This window comes from Haliotis rubra, unplaced genomic scaffold (genome assembly GCF_003918875.1).
Source record: "Haliotis rubra isolate DU_JTF1 unplaced genomic scaffold, ASM391887v1 Scf231, whole genome shotgun sequence".
Taxonomy (NCBI): domain Eukaryota; kingdom Metazoa; phylum Mollusca; class Gastropoda; order Lepetellida; family Haliotidae; genus Haliotis; species Haliotis rubra.
In genome coordinates, this window is record NW_025766348.1 from 1,446,735 (window position 1) to 1,463,562 (window position 16,828).

Below are 16,828 nucleotides of genomic sequence, written 5' to 3' on the forward strand. Positions count from 1 at the left end.
ATGACAGTGTGGTTGATATTTAATTCTGTCAGTTCCAGAGGGGAATTCTGTCAGTTCCATACTGGCTAGCGAACATATATCACCGCGTAACGGTTATCACCAATACATCAGTATCACACATGTGCAGTTCCAGTCAATTACAATTCCAGTATTTTTTCCCCACAGTATTTGACAACAATAAAGGACAGCAAAAGTAAATTCTTCACGGTAAGTAAAATAAGAGAAAAATTAAAGATAAAGTTATAAACCCTATAATTATTTTTCAACTTAGTCGGGGGGGGGGATGTCCCATGACCTATATAACAGCAAGTTCAAGTTCACAAGTCATTGTTTCATCCCTTTCAATCTACTGTAAAAGAAACACTCAAATAGTCACACAATCAATTATTCGAGCTTACTGTATGATATAGATATATATATTATTTCTCGAATGGCATGAGAAATTTGGAATGGCAATAACTGTAACAGTTAGTTGTGAGAAAACATCTATTTATATTGCCATGATTCCCTTCCGCCACGTTATATAAAAAAACATGATTGGCGGCAGTGAACGGGGTGGACACATTGGTGAATAGCCAATTAAGTATCATAATTAATTCTGTTTCATTGATTTAAGGAACGACGGAATAATTTTGTAAATACAGCTTAAATATGGTGATAACTGTTCTGTTGAGTAGGGGAACAACTAAATAGCTCTCAGTTTATGCTGTGGACAAATGTAACCACATGCTTGGTGATTTAATATTTCATGTTGTCTAATAAAGTATCATTAAATGTTCAATTGTCTTTTTGTGTCTTCTGTGTACAATAAGAAGTCAACAGCTGACAGGTAACGTACATTTTTAGCCGTATTTGACCATTCATTATGTACATGGTGTCAATCCCCACAGAATAAGAATCGGAATATTTAACTTTAAATCATTTCGGTCTTTTAACACAGACATACTACTATGAAATACATCATAAATCATCCAAGTTTGCAAAAGCAAATTTTGAATATTTTTACATATTATGTGGACCTCCTTATTGTGTTTCAGTGAGTGTACATGCGGAGGCTTGGATGCAGTTCTTGACTGCAAAACATCAATTCTGTCAAATGGCTGTCTTCGACTTACAATATGTTTTCTAATTTGATGCGCACGATGGCTCCTTCTACATATCCCAAATCTTTCTTGACTGTTTTTTTACCAGCTGTGTTGGATATATTGACGTTATTTTCGTTGTCTTCTTCCATAAAATGTCGCTTCTCACTCGAATTCATCTTCGCATTCGCGCGATAGACAGTACTCTCGTCACAATGGCCTCGTGAAAAGCGAGAGTTATGACTGGGTTGCTGTTTATTCTAGCAAGACGATTTTGTGTTTCTCATAAAGTAATTGTGGAATATGTATGTTGTTTATCACTGATATCTATTAAATTTAGGTCCATATAAATTTAGACTGGCGAGCCTGCCCTAGATCGATTGCGGTCGTTAGTATACACACACACAATAACAAAAGCCGGTACAGGCTGCCATTTAAAACGCTCTGCTCGTTTATTTGACGTCACATCCGGATTGGTCAAGCTGGACTCCGTCTGTATATTGAAGTCGCGCTGAAAGATCTGGGAACCAGTTAACCCCCTGGATGCCGAGGTTTTTTTTCTGGCGCACAGTTTCATAAGGTTTGAAAAGTGAATGTTGTGCGAGAATTGCGTTCGCGTGGTCCTAGATCTACCTACGACTATGAAATTACACAGAAATGTAGAATATTAAATTTCCAACCAGATGGTATAGATTCTAGTTCAAATACTTCGGAGGTTTGAAAAATAGACACTGCAAAATGTTGTACGAATTGTAAATGCGTTGAAAAACAGTAAATGTCTCAGCTTTTTATCGTACACCGATAAAAGCACTGTGCGACGAATTTTTACATTTGGCATCTTTATGGAAAGTGTGAGCGAACAAAATACCGCCTCAGGGATCTCAGATTCTGAATTTGGACTGTCTGGTGTTGCTCAAGTGGAGTGATGACTGAAAAATAGCAGGTTAATTTGGAATGAAATATATAAAATAATGTGTCCGGGCTTCAAGTTATTATTTCCAATGATTTAATTTCTTATTTTCAGAAGACCGCCTCCGTGGTGTAGTGGTTAGAGCGTCCGCCCGGAGACCGGAATTAAGGTCGCGGGTTCAATCCCCGACTGCGTCATACCAAAAGACGTTAAAATATGGTATACTTGTTGGTCCCTGCCTGGCGCTCGGCATTAATGGGTACAACAAGGACTGGTCGGCTCGGAGTCAGTAAAATGTGTCTGAGTGGGGTATTCATGCTTCACTGCGGCTTCACCATAAATGTCGCCATATTTGACACATTACGAAATCACGATTCACAACGTTATTTGGTGTATGTTTTCAAATGTTCAAATCGGATAATTACTACTCAGATGTATTGAATTTCAAAAATAGCATATTGATCACTGATATCAGGTTTTCATGAAAACACTAATGATAAATCTGAAAATACACTTACACGAACGCCGAAGTGCGCTTTCCGTCATATTGGATAGTGTTTACAAACTCGCATTTCGCGGAGGCCAGTAATGAGACGCCAATTACAGCACGTGTATATCACATTTACCTGCGACAAATGCATCACTGAATTCCCCATACATTTTAGAATCAAATTACAAATGGTCTTTGTACGGAAGCCTATTAGGGCCATGTCAAAAAACATTTCATATCCCTATTAACTGGAAATTTCCACTTAGTAACTGGAAAGTTCCACTTAGTAACTGGAAATTTCCACTTAGTAACTGGAAATTTCCACTTAGGAACTGGGAATTTCCACTTAGGTTTCTTGAAATTTCCACTTAGTAACTGGAAAGTTCCACTTAGGTTTCTTGAAATTTCCACTTAGGTTTCTTGAAATTTCCACTTAGTATCTGGAAATGTACATATGGCAATAAGTAGTTTTCACTTGGTATCCGAAGCTAGAAGAGTAGTCATGGATGAATTCCTTCGGCACAGAGGTATACCTACGGCAACACTTGATGTCCTGCAACGAGAAAAGGTGCGTATGCATGTACTAATCTATTGGAAGCAGTGAAGTAATGGGTTGTGTGGCGAGCTCGATTCAAGCCAGAATGATTTAATCCACATTGGCTGAGTCCACCACGTTGTATTAGTATTATTATTTAAATTGCGACATTACCGAAATCTTTTTTGTTTGAGTACCATTTTATGACTGTTTGTTTTACAGATTGATGCCCCCTGTATTGGGATTATGACAGATGATCAGCTTTCAACGTATATCCCCCAGTATGGCGACCGACTGGCACTACGAGCTTTCCTTAACAGGGAAAAGAAAGGTGCCAAAGCCGAAAAATCAGGGAATAAACGAAAACAAAGCTTATTTCAGAGACTGAGAAAGCAACTTAAACGAAAAGCAGAATCCGACAGTTCCGAAGACGAAGGGCAAACAGTGAGTTTGCAATTTGGAAACCAGAATGCAACAAAGACATCCAGGCGAATTGGTATTGGATTATCAAAATATGATGTGAAAAGAAAGGAATACAAGCAGGTACGGGCTGTCTCTGGTGGAGGGGTGAGAGAAATTGTCATGTCAAAAACATCAACGCGAAATGAAATTCTTCATGAGGCCAAGTCTCTTTTCTTCCCCAAAGGACATTCTGACAAGTTCGGAGCAGAAAAGGAATACGAATTCGATGTCTTTGATTACAAACTCGTATCAATGCCATCAGATGTTACCATTCAGCAAGTATTTGATATGTCAAAGCTGTCAAAGGTGAAGTTCTACTTGGGCATGAAACAGAAAGAGCACACTGGTGGAAAATCAGAAGATTCTGCACAACAGACTTCACAAGAGGCTGTACTGACGACATCATCAGTCACTTCTCCTTACCATACTCCAATAACTGAAGAACAGGATGATGAAGACTTGCCAATGCCACCATTCAATACTTCAAGAACAAAACCGGTATCATTCACATCATCAGCAACTGTTGTGTCATTGAAAGATCCACAAAACATTGATGTGCTGGATACCATTGATCGAGACATATACCCTTCTGAAGATGGTACTGCACAAGTATTACTCTCCTTTGATGCAACTTATCGGGATATGTTTCTTCCGGATATACCAGATACAGCAGACGACCTACATTCCATCAACACACTTATTGAGGGAGATTGACAGGCAGCATCCACCATAGAACATAAAATACGTGTTCACAGAGGTCATGTATTCCAGGAGCTGAAACAGAATTTCAAAGAAAATACATATGACCTCAACAAGGATCTGTTTAGTTTCGAAATGATTCTCCCAAACGGTAAGAGCGAAATTGCTGAGGACAGTGGTGGTGTCGTGCGCGATGCACTGGTGGAATTCTGGTCGTCTTTTATGATAATTGCTGTTTGGGCAGAGAAATGAAGGTTCCTTTCATCAGACATGACTTTAGTGATTCAGATTGGAAGGCCATTGCAAGCGTCCTTTATCTTGGCTGGAAAACACAGCGATACTTCCCCATATATCTGTCAAAGGCTTCATGTCTTGCTGCCTCTTTGGCGTTGACATCTTCTCAGATACGAAGAATCATCTTGTGACAGAGTATCTGTCATATCTGCCACTCAGTGAAGCAGATACTTTGAAAACAACCATGGAGGGCAATGTTGATGACCAAATCCAAGAGGACATCATCGACATAATCTCAACACACGATGGACGGGTCATCCCAACTCCTGAAAACCTAACCAAGGTAATAGGAGAGATCGCACACAAGGAACTCATTCAAGAACCAATGTATGTGAAAGCGTGTTGGTTTGACCAGCTTACCAGTCTTGGCTTTGATCTTGGTGACACTTCATTAGAAAGTCTCTACAACAACTTGATTCCAAATGTCAGAAAGGTGGTCAAGCTCTTCTCATTTCCAGAATGTATGTCAGTTTGTCAAACAGCTACTTCCAAATTTCTTATCAAGTTTGTGAAAGAACTTGAATCCGATATGTTGGCAAAGCTACTCAGATTTTGTACCGGTTCTGACCTTCTGCTAGTTGATGCTTCTGGAAAGCAAAAATCCCTCGCTGTGAGATTCAACACATTGAAGGGACTACAGCGTCGACCTGTTGCTCACACCTGTGGATATGTGCTGGAACTACCCGAGCAATACGACAGCTATCTTCAGTTCAGGTCGGAGTTCACTGCAGTGCTGAAGAGTGACATCTGGATAATGGACTTCGTGTAGAAGATACACACGTTTGCACTGGAAATCAGTATGACGACTTACACTGTGTTAAAGGCTGTTGGATGATACAGAATTGTTACAGTTATACTCAGTTTTGTGTTACAAAAGAAATTCATTTATCAGTTCGTCGAATCATGATGCATATGTGTTATACAAAGATTGTTTCGTCGATGGAAGTTTCTTTTACAATTTTTATTACAATATCAAATGATCAAATTGAGATCATTTGCATTATTCAACTTCAGTAATATTTTCACTGTTGGCAGCCTGCTTAAAATGTGTTTGAAGAAAAGTGTATGGTCACTGTGCCTACAAGTTTGAACTTTGAAAGAGGTTTCTTAATATGTTACTTCAAAACATGATTGTTTTCTTACATCGAGAACAAATGATAATGTGTTGATATTTTAGCAAACGTTCTTTGAACAAATACTTAATCTTTTCACGTGAGTGTAATTGAGACTCAAATTTATTACGAAATAAAGATAGTTTTGTTCTTTATGATGTTATCACTCTGATTTGGTCGACATGGTCAGCAAATATTAACCATGCATGTTATGAAAGCAACTATAATTACTCAAAGAGTGTCAATCAATTCATATTTGAAAAACATCAGTTGCGCAATTTGACAAGAGGGTGTGATCAATTTATAACAAACTAGTCCTTTCACAGACTGGCAACCTTACTGAAATAAACATCCGCATTGACACTGACATCCACACTAGCATTCACATTAACATCCACACTGACAATAACATCCACACTGACAATAACATCCATACTAACACTAACATCCACACTGACAATAACATCCATACTGACACTAACATCCACACTGACAATAACATCCATACTCACAATAACATCCACACTCACAATAACATCCATACTGACAATAACAATAACATCCACACTGACACTAACATCCACACTGACAATAACATCCATACTGACAATAACATCCATACTGACACTAACATCCACACTGACAATAACATCCATACTGACACTAACATCCACACTGACAATAACATCCATACTGACACTAACATCCACACTGACAATAACATCCATACTCACAATAACATCCACACTCACAATAACATCCATACTGACACTAACAATAACATCCACACTGACAATAACATCCATACTGACACTAACATCCACACTGACACTAACATCCACACTGACAATAACATCCATACTGACAATAACATCCACACTGACACTAACATCCACACTAACACTAACATCCACACTAACACTAACATCCATACTGACACTAACATCCATACTGACACTACCAGTTCTAGCATATATCTTTTGATAAATTTGCACTAGTCCATAGGATGCATCCACTACTCGGCCTGTTAATTTCCTCCCTTTGTGGGCCTTTTTCCAACCAGCTGTCTACACTGAGAGTGGTGGATGCGTCCAGGGCTCTAATGGAAATTTTTCAAAACATATATGCTGGAGATTAGTGAGAATGAAAACGGGGATGGAATCGAACCTGGAAACTCTTGCTACCTAGGTCATTGCACTGCCATCCATTATGACACTTTGATCCTTAGAATGATATAAACACTGACACTGGCATGGTATTGTTTTAATACAATGTTCAGAAATCGTACAATTCAAATTACCAAACCACCATAAAGTATAGCTTTGCATGCAGACATAAAAACCTCATCTAAGGTCCATTCATACCACTCACTGTGAGAAGTGAATGCATCATTGCAGTATTTGTAATGGTAATGTGTATTTCCCAGGCATTACAACACTGTTTGTAATACAGTAAGCTAGGCAAGCTGCCTCTTCAATTCTGTCCTCAGTGCAATATAGAGATCACACAGATCCTCCTTCTTTTCCGGGAATTCCCACTGCATTTCATCCATAATGATTTTGCATAATTCGAATACAGTGGCATCACTACAGACCTCATCCCTAGGAGTAGTCTCCTGTTTGCAAACTTCAATTGCATCCGGAGTTACTTGCTTTAAACAATCCACAACGCCATATAAAGCAGGCATAGCATGCATTACAGCCGGTTTCCCATGCGGACCTGGGTTGTTCTTACTTGCACGAATGTGATGGAAGTTCCAAGTACGAGCCACTTCTTGAATTTCATTCTGAAGCAATAAGATAATCAGTTATTGGTTAGTAATAACTAACCTGAACCAAAGTAGTACAATTAAGCCACTTCTTGAATTTCATTCTGAAGCAATACGATAATCAGTTATTGGTTAGTTATAACTAACCTGAACCAAAGTAGTACAATTAAGCCACTTCTTGAATTTCATTCTGAAGCAATAAGATAATCAGTTATTGGTTAGTTATAACTAACCTGAACCAAAAAAGTAGTACAATTAAGATAAAACATATATAGTGTCATAAAACCATTAACGGAGTGAAAATAAACGTGTAAGTGAACTTACCTCAATTTCTTCTAAGAAACAAAACTGCATCAGGTTTTTATCCACGAGGTTTCCTGTAAAGTATCCATCATGTTTGAGGTGAGTGAAAAGATCCATCCAGTACTGAATGCAATGCTTTCTCAATATGCCCCACCATGATTCTATTCTTTGGTTTGTTGTACTTGACCCATACACGTAACTCAGTCTACCAGCGTATCTGTCCACATGATCGTTCCTCAGAAAGTACTGCATCTGCTCAACAGTTGCATTTTTCTGTGCCAGCATCAGAGCGTACTCTCTCTGGGCATCCTTGATATGTTGATACAGCTTCAACAGAAATAACTTGCTACCAGCTTTGGATTGTTATTCGTGTTCCATGCATGTAGCCACATGATGTTACGTGAAAATCCATCTATGCATCCATGAATGCAAATTCCGTATGGCTTCAATTTGTCGTACCCATCGATATGCCAAACAGCATTAGGTCCCAATGAAAGTACTTTCGACGCTCCAGTCTTCTTTTACTGCGACATTTCACACCCTGGGGTCAACGATACCAAGCAATATCCTTACAGTTTCTTTGTCAACAGTCAAACCATTTTTCCCGACACCTTTGATGCATCCATCGATAGCCATGTAACTTACCAGAGGGTTTCACATTCAGACAGGATGAAAGAGCGACATCAACCACTTTTGATTTTCCTTTTTCTTCGATAGAGCTTCATTTTGCAAGTTTTCTTTTCAACGTACGTTCACTTATCAAAATCTTGTGATCATGAGCCAGAAGTAAAGAATGTCTTTATTGCTCAACCCTAAGCATACGTAAGTCTGAATGATCTTAACGCACATCTCCATATTTTGATCTTTATATAGTTGTTCAAATGCTGCTGTAGGCTCTATTTATACCATTTAAGTGGAAATTTCCAGTTACTAAGTGGAAATTGCAAGAAACCTAAGTGGAAATTTCCAGTTATTAAGTGGAATTTTCCAGTTATTAAGTGGAATTTTCCAGTTATAAAGTAGAAATTTCCAGTTATTAAGTAGAAATTTCAAGTTACTATCTGGAAATTTCCAATTAGTAAGTGTAAATTTCCAGATACTATGTGGAAATTTCCAGTTATTAAGTGGAAATTTCCAGTTAATAGGGATGTGGAAAAAAAAATGACATGGCCCTAATAGGCTTCCGTATCTTTGTCACCAATATCAACTGTCTGAAGATTATATATTAAGTAACCTGGGAATCAATGCATTCCATACATAATTAAAATGACACGTAAATCCGACTTGTTGAAAAATTATTGCAAATTATATTTGGGGATGTCATTATGCTGCTCTCCTGTCGAATGGGTTCGACAGTAGCATTGAGAGGATTGAAGGCTTTTTCTTGTTTCTTTAGCAAGCGTGAAGATCGAGGCGACGAAAGCCGAAATGTTATTTAAATGATTTTATTCTTTAGTTTATTCAATTTGTTTAATTATTTCCTCGAAACATCGTTACTTTGCTCTTTGACAACTTTGATGTGGACCCGTTGCCGAATCGGTTTTTGTTTTCAATAACATTGCGAAAAATAGTTTATAGTTCTAATTCTGTCGATAATATATGTTCATTTGAAATGTTATAAGTATTTTCAGACATTGTGAAAAGTGATGGATTTATTATTTAATAAAGTGAATCATATGTTAGGTAGGTTCAAAATTATATACCACTTTGATGCGCCTACTGCCAGGCCGGTTTACAGGTGTCTGGGGACTTGTGAGGTCTTGGCCGGTTTTCCAGCCTGTGGTGTTGAATGGGTTAACTAAGGTAATAAAATTACTGTCTTCCTGTGGCGCGTGGTCCTGTGCTCAAAGCTCAGGTCACAAATCGGTGAAGTTAAGCAGCGTCGAGCTCGGAGAGTCCTTGGATGGGTGACCGTGTTTGACAGCTTGACTCCTGAGAGTTTCTTGGACTTGAGTCCTGTCCCACAACGAAGCACATGTGACACATGTGGTCTCACCTTAGGCAAGTGAGTTTGTTCAAAATTGTCTCTGTTCACCCAGCAGGAAAATGGGTACCCGGTGGAAAAAAGTCATATGACTATAACCTTCTAGCGCCTAACAGGCAGCTTGGGTTATCCGGGGTAATAATGTGCTATGCCTTGATTGTTAGCGCTATGAGCATACCTAGTGTGGAGTTTGGCGCTATATAAATGGACACATTTATAAATGGACACATTATTATTATTATTTCCTTTCATTTGAAACAATGCCACTAGCCACTGTCGGGACACAGATGTGATTGACCAATAATCATTCTCAAAACTATTAATGTAAAATGATGAAAAGGAAATACAAATCGTATTACTATTCTTAACTACATCACGTAAATTACCGATCATGATCACGGAAATTGCCGATCGTATCGGGTGAACTGGTTCACGAAAAGTGTACCACAATATATCGTATTGCGAAGTATATATTTTGATTTATTGCCAGAAGTGGTGGGGGCAGCGGAAGTACAGGGTAGTTTGGTTTGGTTTGGTTTGGGGTATTCTTTGGTTATATTATCCTTCGTTTTGCTTTAGGTTATAAATGTTGTTTTGATATTTTTAGAGTTGCTACTAATGGGTCATGTCGAATAATATGCGCCCTAGAGGCCGGTTTTGATTAGAAAAATTCCTAAGGCTTGGAAGGTTTGGGTTATTTTTTAGTGGGCTCAGGAGTATTTGTAGCGTTTGATGTGTGTTTGTTGTCTTGTTGGTTATGTATGAATTGTAGCAGGATATGTTCGGGGGAGGAGCATACCTGCTGAGTCATCTAGGAGAGCTATCAAGCTGGATTACTGAAGAAGCCGAAAATAACTGACAAGCTAGTAATCCTATAAGAAGGCTCAAGAACAGATATCATCTGTGTCCAGTGACCCTATTCCTATAGCGGTGATTCCCATCTTCACAGAAACAGAAGAAGAGCAGCCGGCACCTGAGGCTATCACTAACATTCCAATGTTTTATGATGACACATAAGAGGCGACTAACGGGATTGGGTGGTCAGGCTTACTGACTCGGTTGATGCATCGTATCTAACTGTGTAAATCTATGCTCATGTCAATCACTGGATTGTCTTATTCAGACTCGAATATTGAGAGGCCGCCGTCCATACAGCTGGAATATTAATGCGTTACAGGCACAATGTCACACATTTTCCACAATATTTTGGCCCATATTATAAATATTGGGGCATATGCACTCCTTTGCTTCCAATTGATGCAATAAAAGACTTATTATCCCTTACGACTTACCTGAAATAAATAATTGAAACAGCTTCCAAACAGAAAACATGCACTTGCCATATATGGAATGCAAATAATTGCTCCGTGCATCGAAAACTGTCGCAAACGGTGTTGTTGGTCTTTGCCGAACTGGTTTCAGTCACAAGTTGTGCTTAGGTGATTCATAAAGAGTGCTCCAAGGGACATACCTCTCCCTGACATCCCACCTCAGAGTATTGTTTGGGCGTATATAGTGAATGGAAACCAATGCATGAGGACCTGGAAGTGCTGACACCCAGGTTAGGGATTCTACTCAGGTTTGTGAAAACCACCGGTGAAACCAAACACACATTTACCCGGTGCTTCTGGTACAGCAATAGTCTGTCTCACACTCACTGAACCATTATTTTCCTTTACTGCCAAGCCCTCTCTGCAATGCTAAAGCTCTAAATGAAGCAAGTCTAGATTTCTAAATCACGTTTAGGATCTCTGGTCTCCCTGGGGCTCCTTTTCAATTTATATGGGTTTGTTTGTTATATATATTTAGTGACTAAGCCTTAGTCAAAGTACTTCAACCAAAAGTAGCTGCTACTCATGAGGGAAGTGGTGGTGAACGTTTGCCTGTTATGCCACATTTGTTGATCACCGACAATTTGCTTTGCGGAAATACCGAAGAAAAGATGCTGGTCGACACCACATCCAAGAGCATCATGGTCGTACCCATCTCTTTAGCAGCTCCGCCATCCTTTTACATTCCATTTAAAACCCCAGATAAATAGAAACTACCGGCCACACTAGTGTTCAGTCGACCGTGAGTTGTCATGGGATGCAGACGAAACAGTCAAAACCTACAATATAAATTCCCACGACAGGATTGATAAAACCCTTATAAAACCCACCCTGGAGTTTGTGATCAATTAAACAGCATTGGTCTACCATGCAAAGTTGGTACCACAGTCTAATCTCTCCTCCCTCTGCTACTTGTAAACCTCCCCTTAGAATCGTTGTACCCTACACCACCATTATGACTACCTCCACCACATCCTTTGTTCCTGTCGAAATCTGCCCGTCTGCTCCCTTCTGCAGCCTTCTCTCCCCTTCCTTCACCCTATCTCCCTCCACGAGTTCCTTTCAACCTTTGCCTCAACGTCCACCACAATCAAATGCATTCCACCTCACAAAATCCAAGCAAAACACAAAACGCTACAAAATAGTAATAATGTTTTGAATAGAGTTAATAGTGCAGTGAAAATAGATGCGTTTTAAGATGTGATTTGAACGCAGCAAAAGATTGGGACAGTTTAAGGCGAGGCAGTCGCATTCATCTCAGCGATGGAGACTTCAATACACGGAAGAACGCTTTCCATAAGGGGCCAATCTATAAGAGGAGTTTTCAAAAGAATCTGCTTTTCAGATCGCAGTTGTCTGGATGGTTTGTAAAGGGGACAGCAGTTCCTTAGATATTCTTGTGACATGCCTTTTAGACTCTTGAATGTGATACAGAGTACTTTAAACACTATCTCTCCTCAACCGGAAGCCAGTGTAATGACTTCCAGTAGCGGCGTAATGTGAGAGTACTTTGGGGCACGGTGTAATGATTCTTGCCGCTACATTTTGGACTTTTTGAAGTCTGCTCAGTGATTCTTTGCTGATGCCTAGAAGCAAACTGTTCCCATAGTCCAACCTCGAGAGTACCAAACAAAATAACTGGTTATCATTTTTTAATACAAAATGAGTTAAAACATGATATGTGGAGTTTTCCTGAATCACTCTTCACCTGTTGACGGATAATATCTGAAATCTGTATGGATTCTGACATTGAGGCATCATGGCACGCCTTGAAGAGATGTGCGTGTCAAAGATCAGTTCACAAATTCAGTATTGGTGTTGATGCCGGCTTCACAACGACGTCGCATGGACGATACACTACGCGAGTGAAGTGGATGGGCATTATCATGAAGCGTGAAGTTACGTCTCTTGTCCTTAAATGATCGGCTGCACATACGGCCGAATGATCTCATCCCTGTATCGCAGACCTGTCAGATTGCCATTGACAATGACAGGTTGTGTCCGACCATGATATGTGTTTCCATACCATAACGCTAACGGCACCAAACTGTCGACGTTGAACAACGCGCGTGTCAGCATAGTCTATCTTACAGTCCCTAAACCACATTATTTCTCCCTTTACTGCCAAGTCCCTATCTGCAGTGCTAGCAGCCCTAAACAAAGAAATGTCTAGATTCCCCTCGGGTTCCTGAATCTCTGGTCTCCCTGGGCTCCCTTTCAAATTAAATGGGCTTTTTGTTGCTTCAAAATAATATATATTCAGAGACTAAGCGTTATTCTAATTAATCAGCCATGCATTCGCTAGTCGCCGTCTGAACACGCTTGCCCTGCCATCTGAACTGTCCTAGATCTCTGACTCTGTCATTGAACAAAGACCATCAATCTTGTCAGTGTTAATTGAACCCTCATAGCTACGAAACATGAAAAAAGAAATTATATTCAGAAAGGCCCGTTTGACTAAACTCACTCGAATTGAATTGTCATTTTTCTTTTTTACGGGACACGCTAATAACCCTTAACTACCGTGCGTTAAGCGCCATGTACGTGTCCATCTGTTTGCTATATGACAATAGACACAGTGAAATGTCATCATGAATTTTACAGGTCAATGATGTAGGCGGCCTTTTGCGCGATGACATTGCCATGCGCCGAAAATCATAGCTGGAATATACCCGCTTGACAAGCTCGGCATGAAAACTGATCATTCCCTCTTACGCCATACCCTATCAAGGAAATACAATGTAACAATGATCTCATTCGAGAAACATAACGTTTTGCCAACGACGATTGGTCCAGCGCTACTCCAGAGGCACTTTGACCACTTTGATAACGTGCGCCATTTGTCATCCTTATGGTCAGAAAAGATCGACATCTTTCGTAAAGTTATTGGTGTGTCGATATATATGGTGATTGCAATCTGCTCGTTGGCAGACTGAACAACGTTTAGAGCTCCTGCCACAATGACTTGTTCCATCTTCCAACATGCCGGATTGCATGAAGCTGTTCTAGCGTGACAGACGCAACATGTCAAAAACAGTCTTTTTTATCACGGAAATGTTTAACACTGGACAGGTACACACTGACACTGTACATTCTCGAGCTTTAACCCTAACTATGTTCCGCATGCAACATCATGAAAACTCTTTGCATGAAATCGGTGCATTTGCACGAAAGTTCACATAAATCTCGTCGTGAATTGAATAATCATTTTCTAAATACATATATTAACCACACAAATAATGCACCACCCCAAAGTTCTTTTCAAGAGGGAGCAGAGTGAGTGAAAAGTTTGGCTCCTATATGAAAGAGACTCCTAGTTGAATTACGCATTTCAGGGCTACATCCCTTTCACCTGTGTGGCAGATCGCTCATTTCGTCATTTTCCTATTGTGGCAAATTATTTTTCGTTCTTTTAGGGCAGTCATTTTAGTGTCTGATTTATGAAACTTGTTTATGCTACAATAAGGCAATCTGTTACCACGGCAGTAATAATAAATATTCGAGTCTAGACCGAACCAATCCCGGTGATTACCATCATGAGCATCGATTTACACATTTGGGATGCGAAGACCTGTAATCACAGCCAAATCAGCCTGATCGTGACTCATAACAGACGCCGTCAGTCGCCTCTAACGAGTATGGAGTTTGCAAAAACAATAAAGCAATTCTAAAATTAATCCAGCAATTTATGTGATGATGGCAATGTGAAGACACAAGCACTCAACCACAATTCCCATGGGAGCATATTTGAAGATGTTTCCTCTGCACTAGCCAGAAATTCCTTCTAACTTGTTCTAGCGGACGTCGAAAACCATGCACAGGGTCTTGTAACGCTAAAACACTGCCATCAAGGTATATACTGTCACTGATGACGGGTCTTAGCACTATATGAAAGGATCCCCGTCGGTGCACGATGATACTACAATGGCAGTTTAACGTCACAGTAAACAAGCCCTTGTGGTAAAAAATCATTCGTGTTAATGCGTGAATGAAATAAGGAGACTTGACGGTGAGCAGTGATAAATGACCAGAGATATCACTGCTTGGCTGAACTTTGGTGGATATGAAGTGACTAGTGAGTAAAGCATAACTTATTACTGTAGAAATGTAAGGGTCTCTGGCCTTCAGCAGCCGTTTCTTGAACCGGTGATAGCGGGGACGTTTCTGCCGAGGTGCTGTTTTAGGCTGCGTGTTAACAAAATTTCTAAGATCTGGCTGGCTGGAGAATAATATTCATATACAATATATTTTATAAATACTTCGTTTTACATAACTATATAGTCATCCCATGCGGCCTAATTTGCTAGCTTTGGATATATTATAAGGAAACGAGAGATTTGAAGAAGGGTTCTCTCTCCGAGTCTTTCTCTAATGATATTTGGAAGACATGTGGTAACGTGCTAAGTGTTAGTGAATGATGATCGGTCATGTTATTAAGGTTTGAGTGTTAGTGAACAGCTTGTGGAAGATCAGACCTACACCTATCTTGAAATACTAGCCTCGAAACAAGCTCCAGAATGCCTAAATCCAAAGAAAAACTGTCCTTTCCTTTATTCCTTTGGAGTAGGTAATTGGACACGTGCAAGGCATCTAGAGCCTAGACCGCCTTACTTGAAGGATTATGTCTCACAACAGAGCACACCACCCTCGTTCCTCTCTTAATCGTTATATATACATACCTAATCAATTCCGGAAGGTTTGACTTCAATGTAGGAGCTCTTCATGATCAAATTCTATTGTGTACTTTTGCATGAGATTATTCCATTCAATTACGGCCCCTACAGTAAACTACTCTGGTTTCATCCCGTTTCTTGGTTGGTGCGATTGCAGTTCTACTCAGCTAACATCACTTATTTGGAACACATTACGTTTATGATGTTTACCGATTGATAAAAATGCCTCAGTTCGACTCACAATTTTACAGTTTATCACAACATTTCTCCAGCAACCTTTTATTTACAATACTTTACTCCAACATTATGAGCTCTTTCAACTCTGTCTAGCATTTAGCCAGTTCCATAGATTACACGGAATTTACTCTAAACCAAACAAACGTAAAAGATTTTCCCAGCAATATGGTTCTTAACGCCACGCCGCGCCATACTGGGGCAACACTTCACCTCACTCGTCCGTGGCGGGTGACGTCACGCTCCAGATGTCCCGGGTTAGGACACCTTGCTCCTGCAGGCCATCCCAGAGGCAAAGTTTGTTTGAGCAGGTTCTGTCTTCTTCACGGGTCCCCTAGTCATGGGGATACAGAATGTGCCTAGTGGGGTAGCGACCACTTCGAAGTTTCCCCCAGGCCCTTTCAGCTCCAGGACCCATCCCCTAATCTTTGCCTCGGGTTGTTGTATTATATTTGCGGCGCGATAAATCCGTAGGCCCCTGAGTAGTCCCATAGGTTTCCGGTTCCCAAGGGGACGGGTAGCGCCCCATCCATCGCGACTCGCATCTGGACACTTCGTCTGTGGACTCGAAAGAACTCACGGAGGAGTTCTACTCGATAGGACCTCTCTACTCGTCCAGGGTAGCCGGGGAAGGACCACCGGGCCTAACCCGACTGTCCCTAGGGGTCCAACTTCACCCCGAGGTGGGGGAGGGAAGCCGCGAGCTGCATCATTCCTCCTTCACCAACCATCCTTCTGAAGGATTCGGCCGCGCGATTGACGTGCAAATCCTTCGAACTGGGACCCCCATCGCGGGTGAGGGGCCACCGACTCCCCGCCAGGTGAGTAAGGGAATCAGTTAGGCGTTTACGTCCTCCTCAATCTCTACCTCTAGGGACTTGGATGAGATGTTTTTAATTTGTTTTGAATGGACTCTGATCCGAGGATCGAAATTCAGACTCCGCCAGAGTG

General features: G+C 40.4%; 1 protein-coding gene across 1 annotated transcript in view; it reads right to left on the reverse strand.

The window, feature by feature from the left end:
- Window positions 1-1,283, reverse strand: part of LOC124278117 (structural maintenance of chromosomes protein 5-like) — a 387,080-nt gene extending 385,797 nt beyond the window's left edge. Inside the window, exon 1 of the mRNA XM_046713865.1 lies at window positions 1,116-1,283. Within this exon, the coding sequence (XP_046569821.1) occupies window positions 1,116-1,261 (146 nt within the window). The 5' untranslated portion in view covers window positions 1,262-1,283. The remainder of the gene's footprint in view (window positions 1-1,115) is intronic.
- Window positions 1,284-16,828: the final 15,545 nt, after the last annotated feature.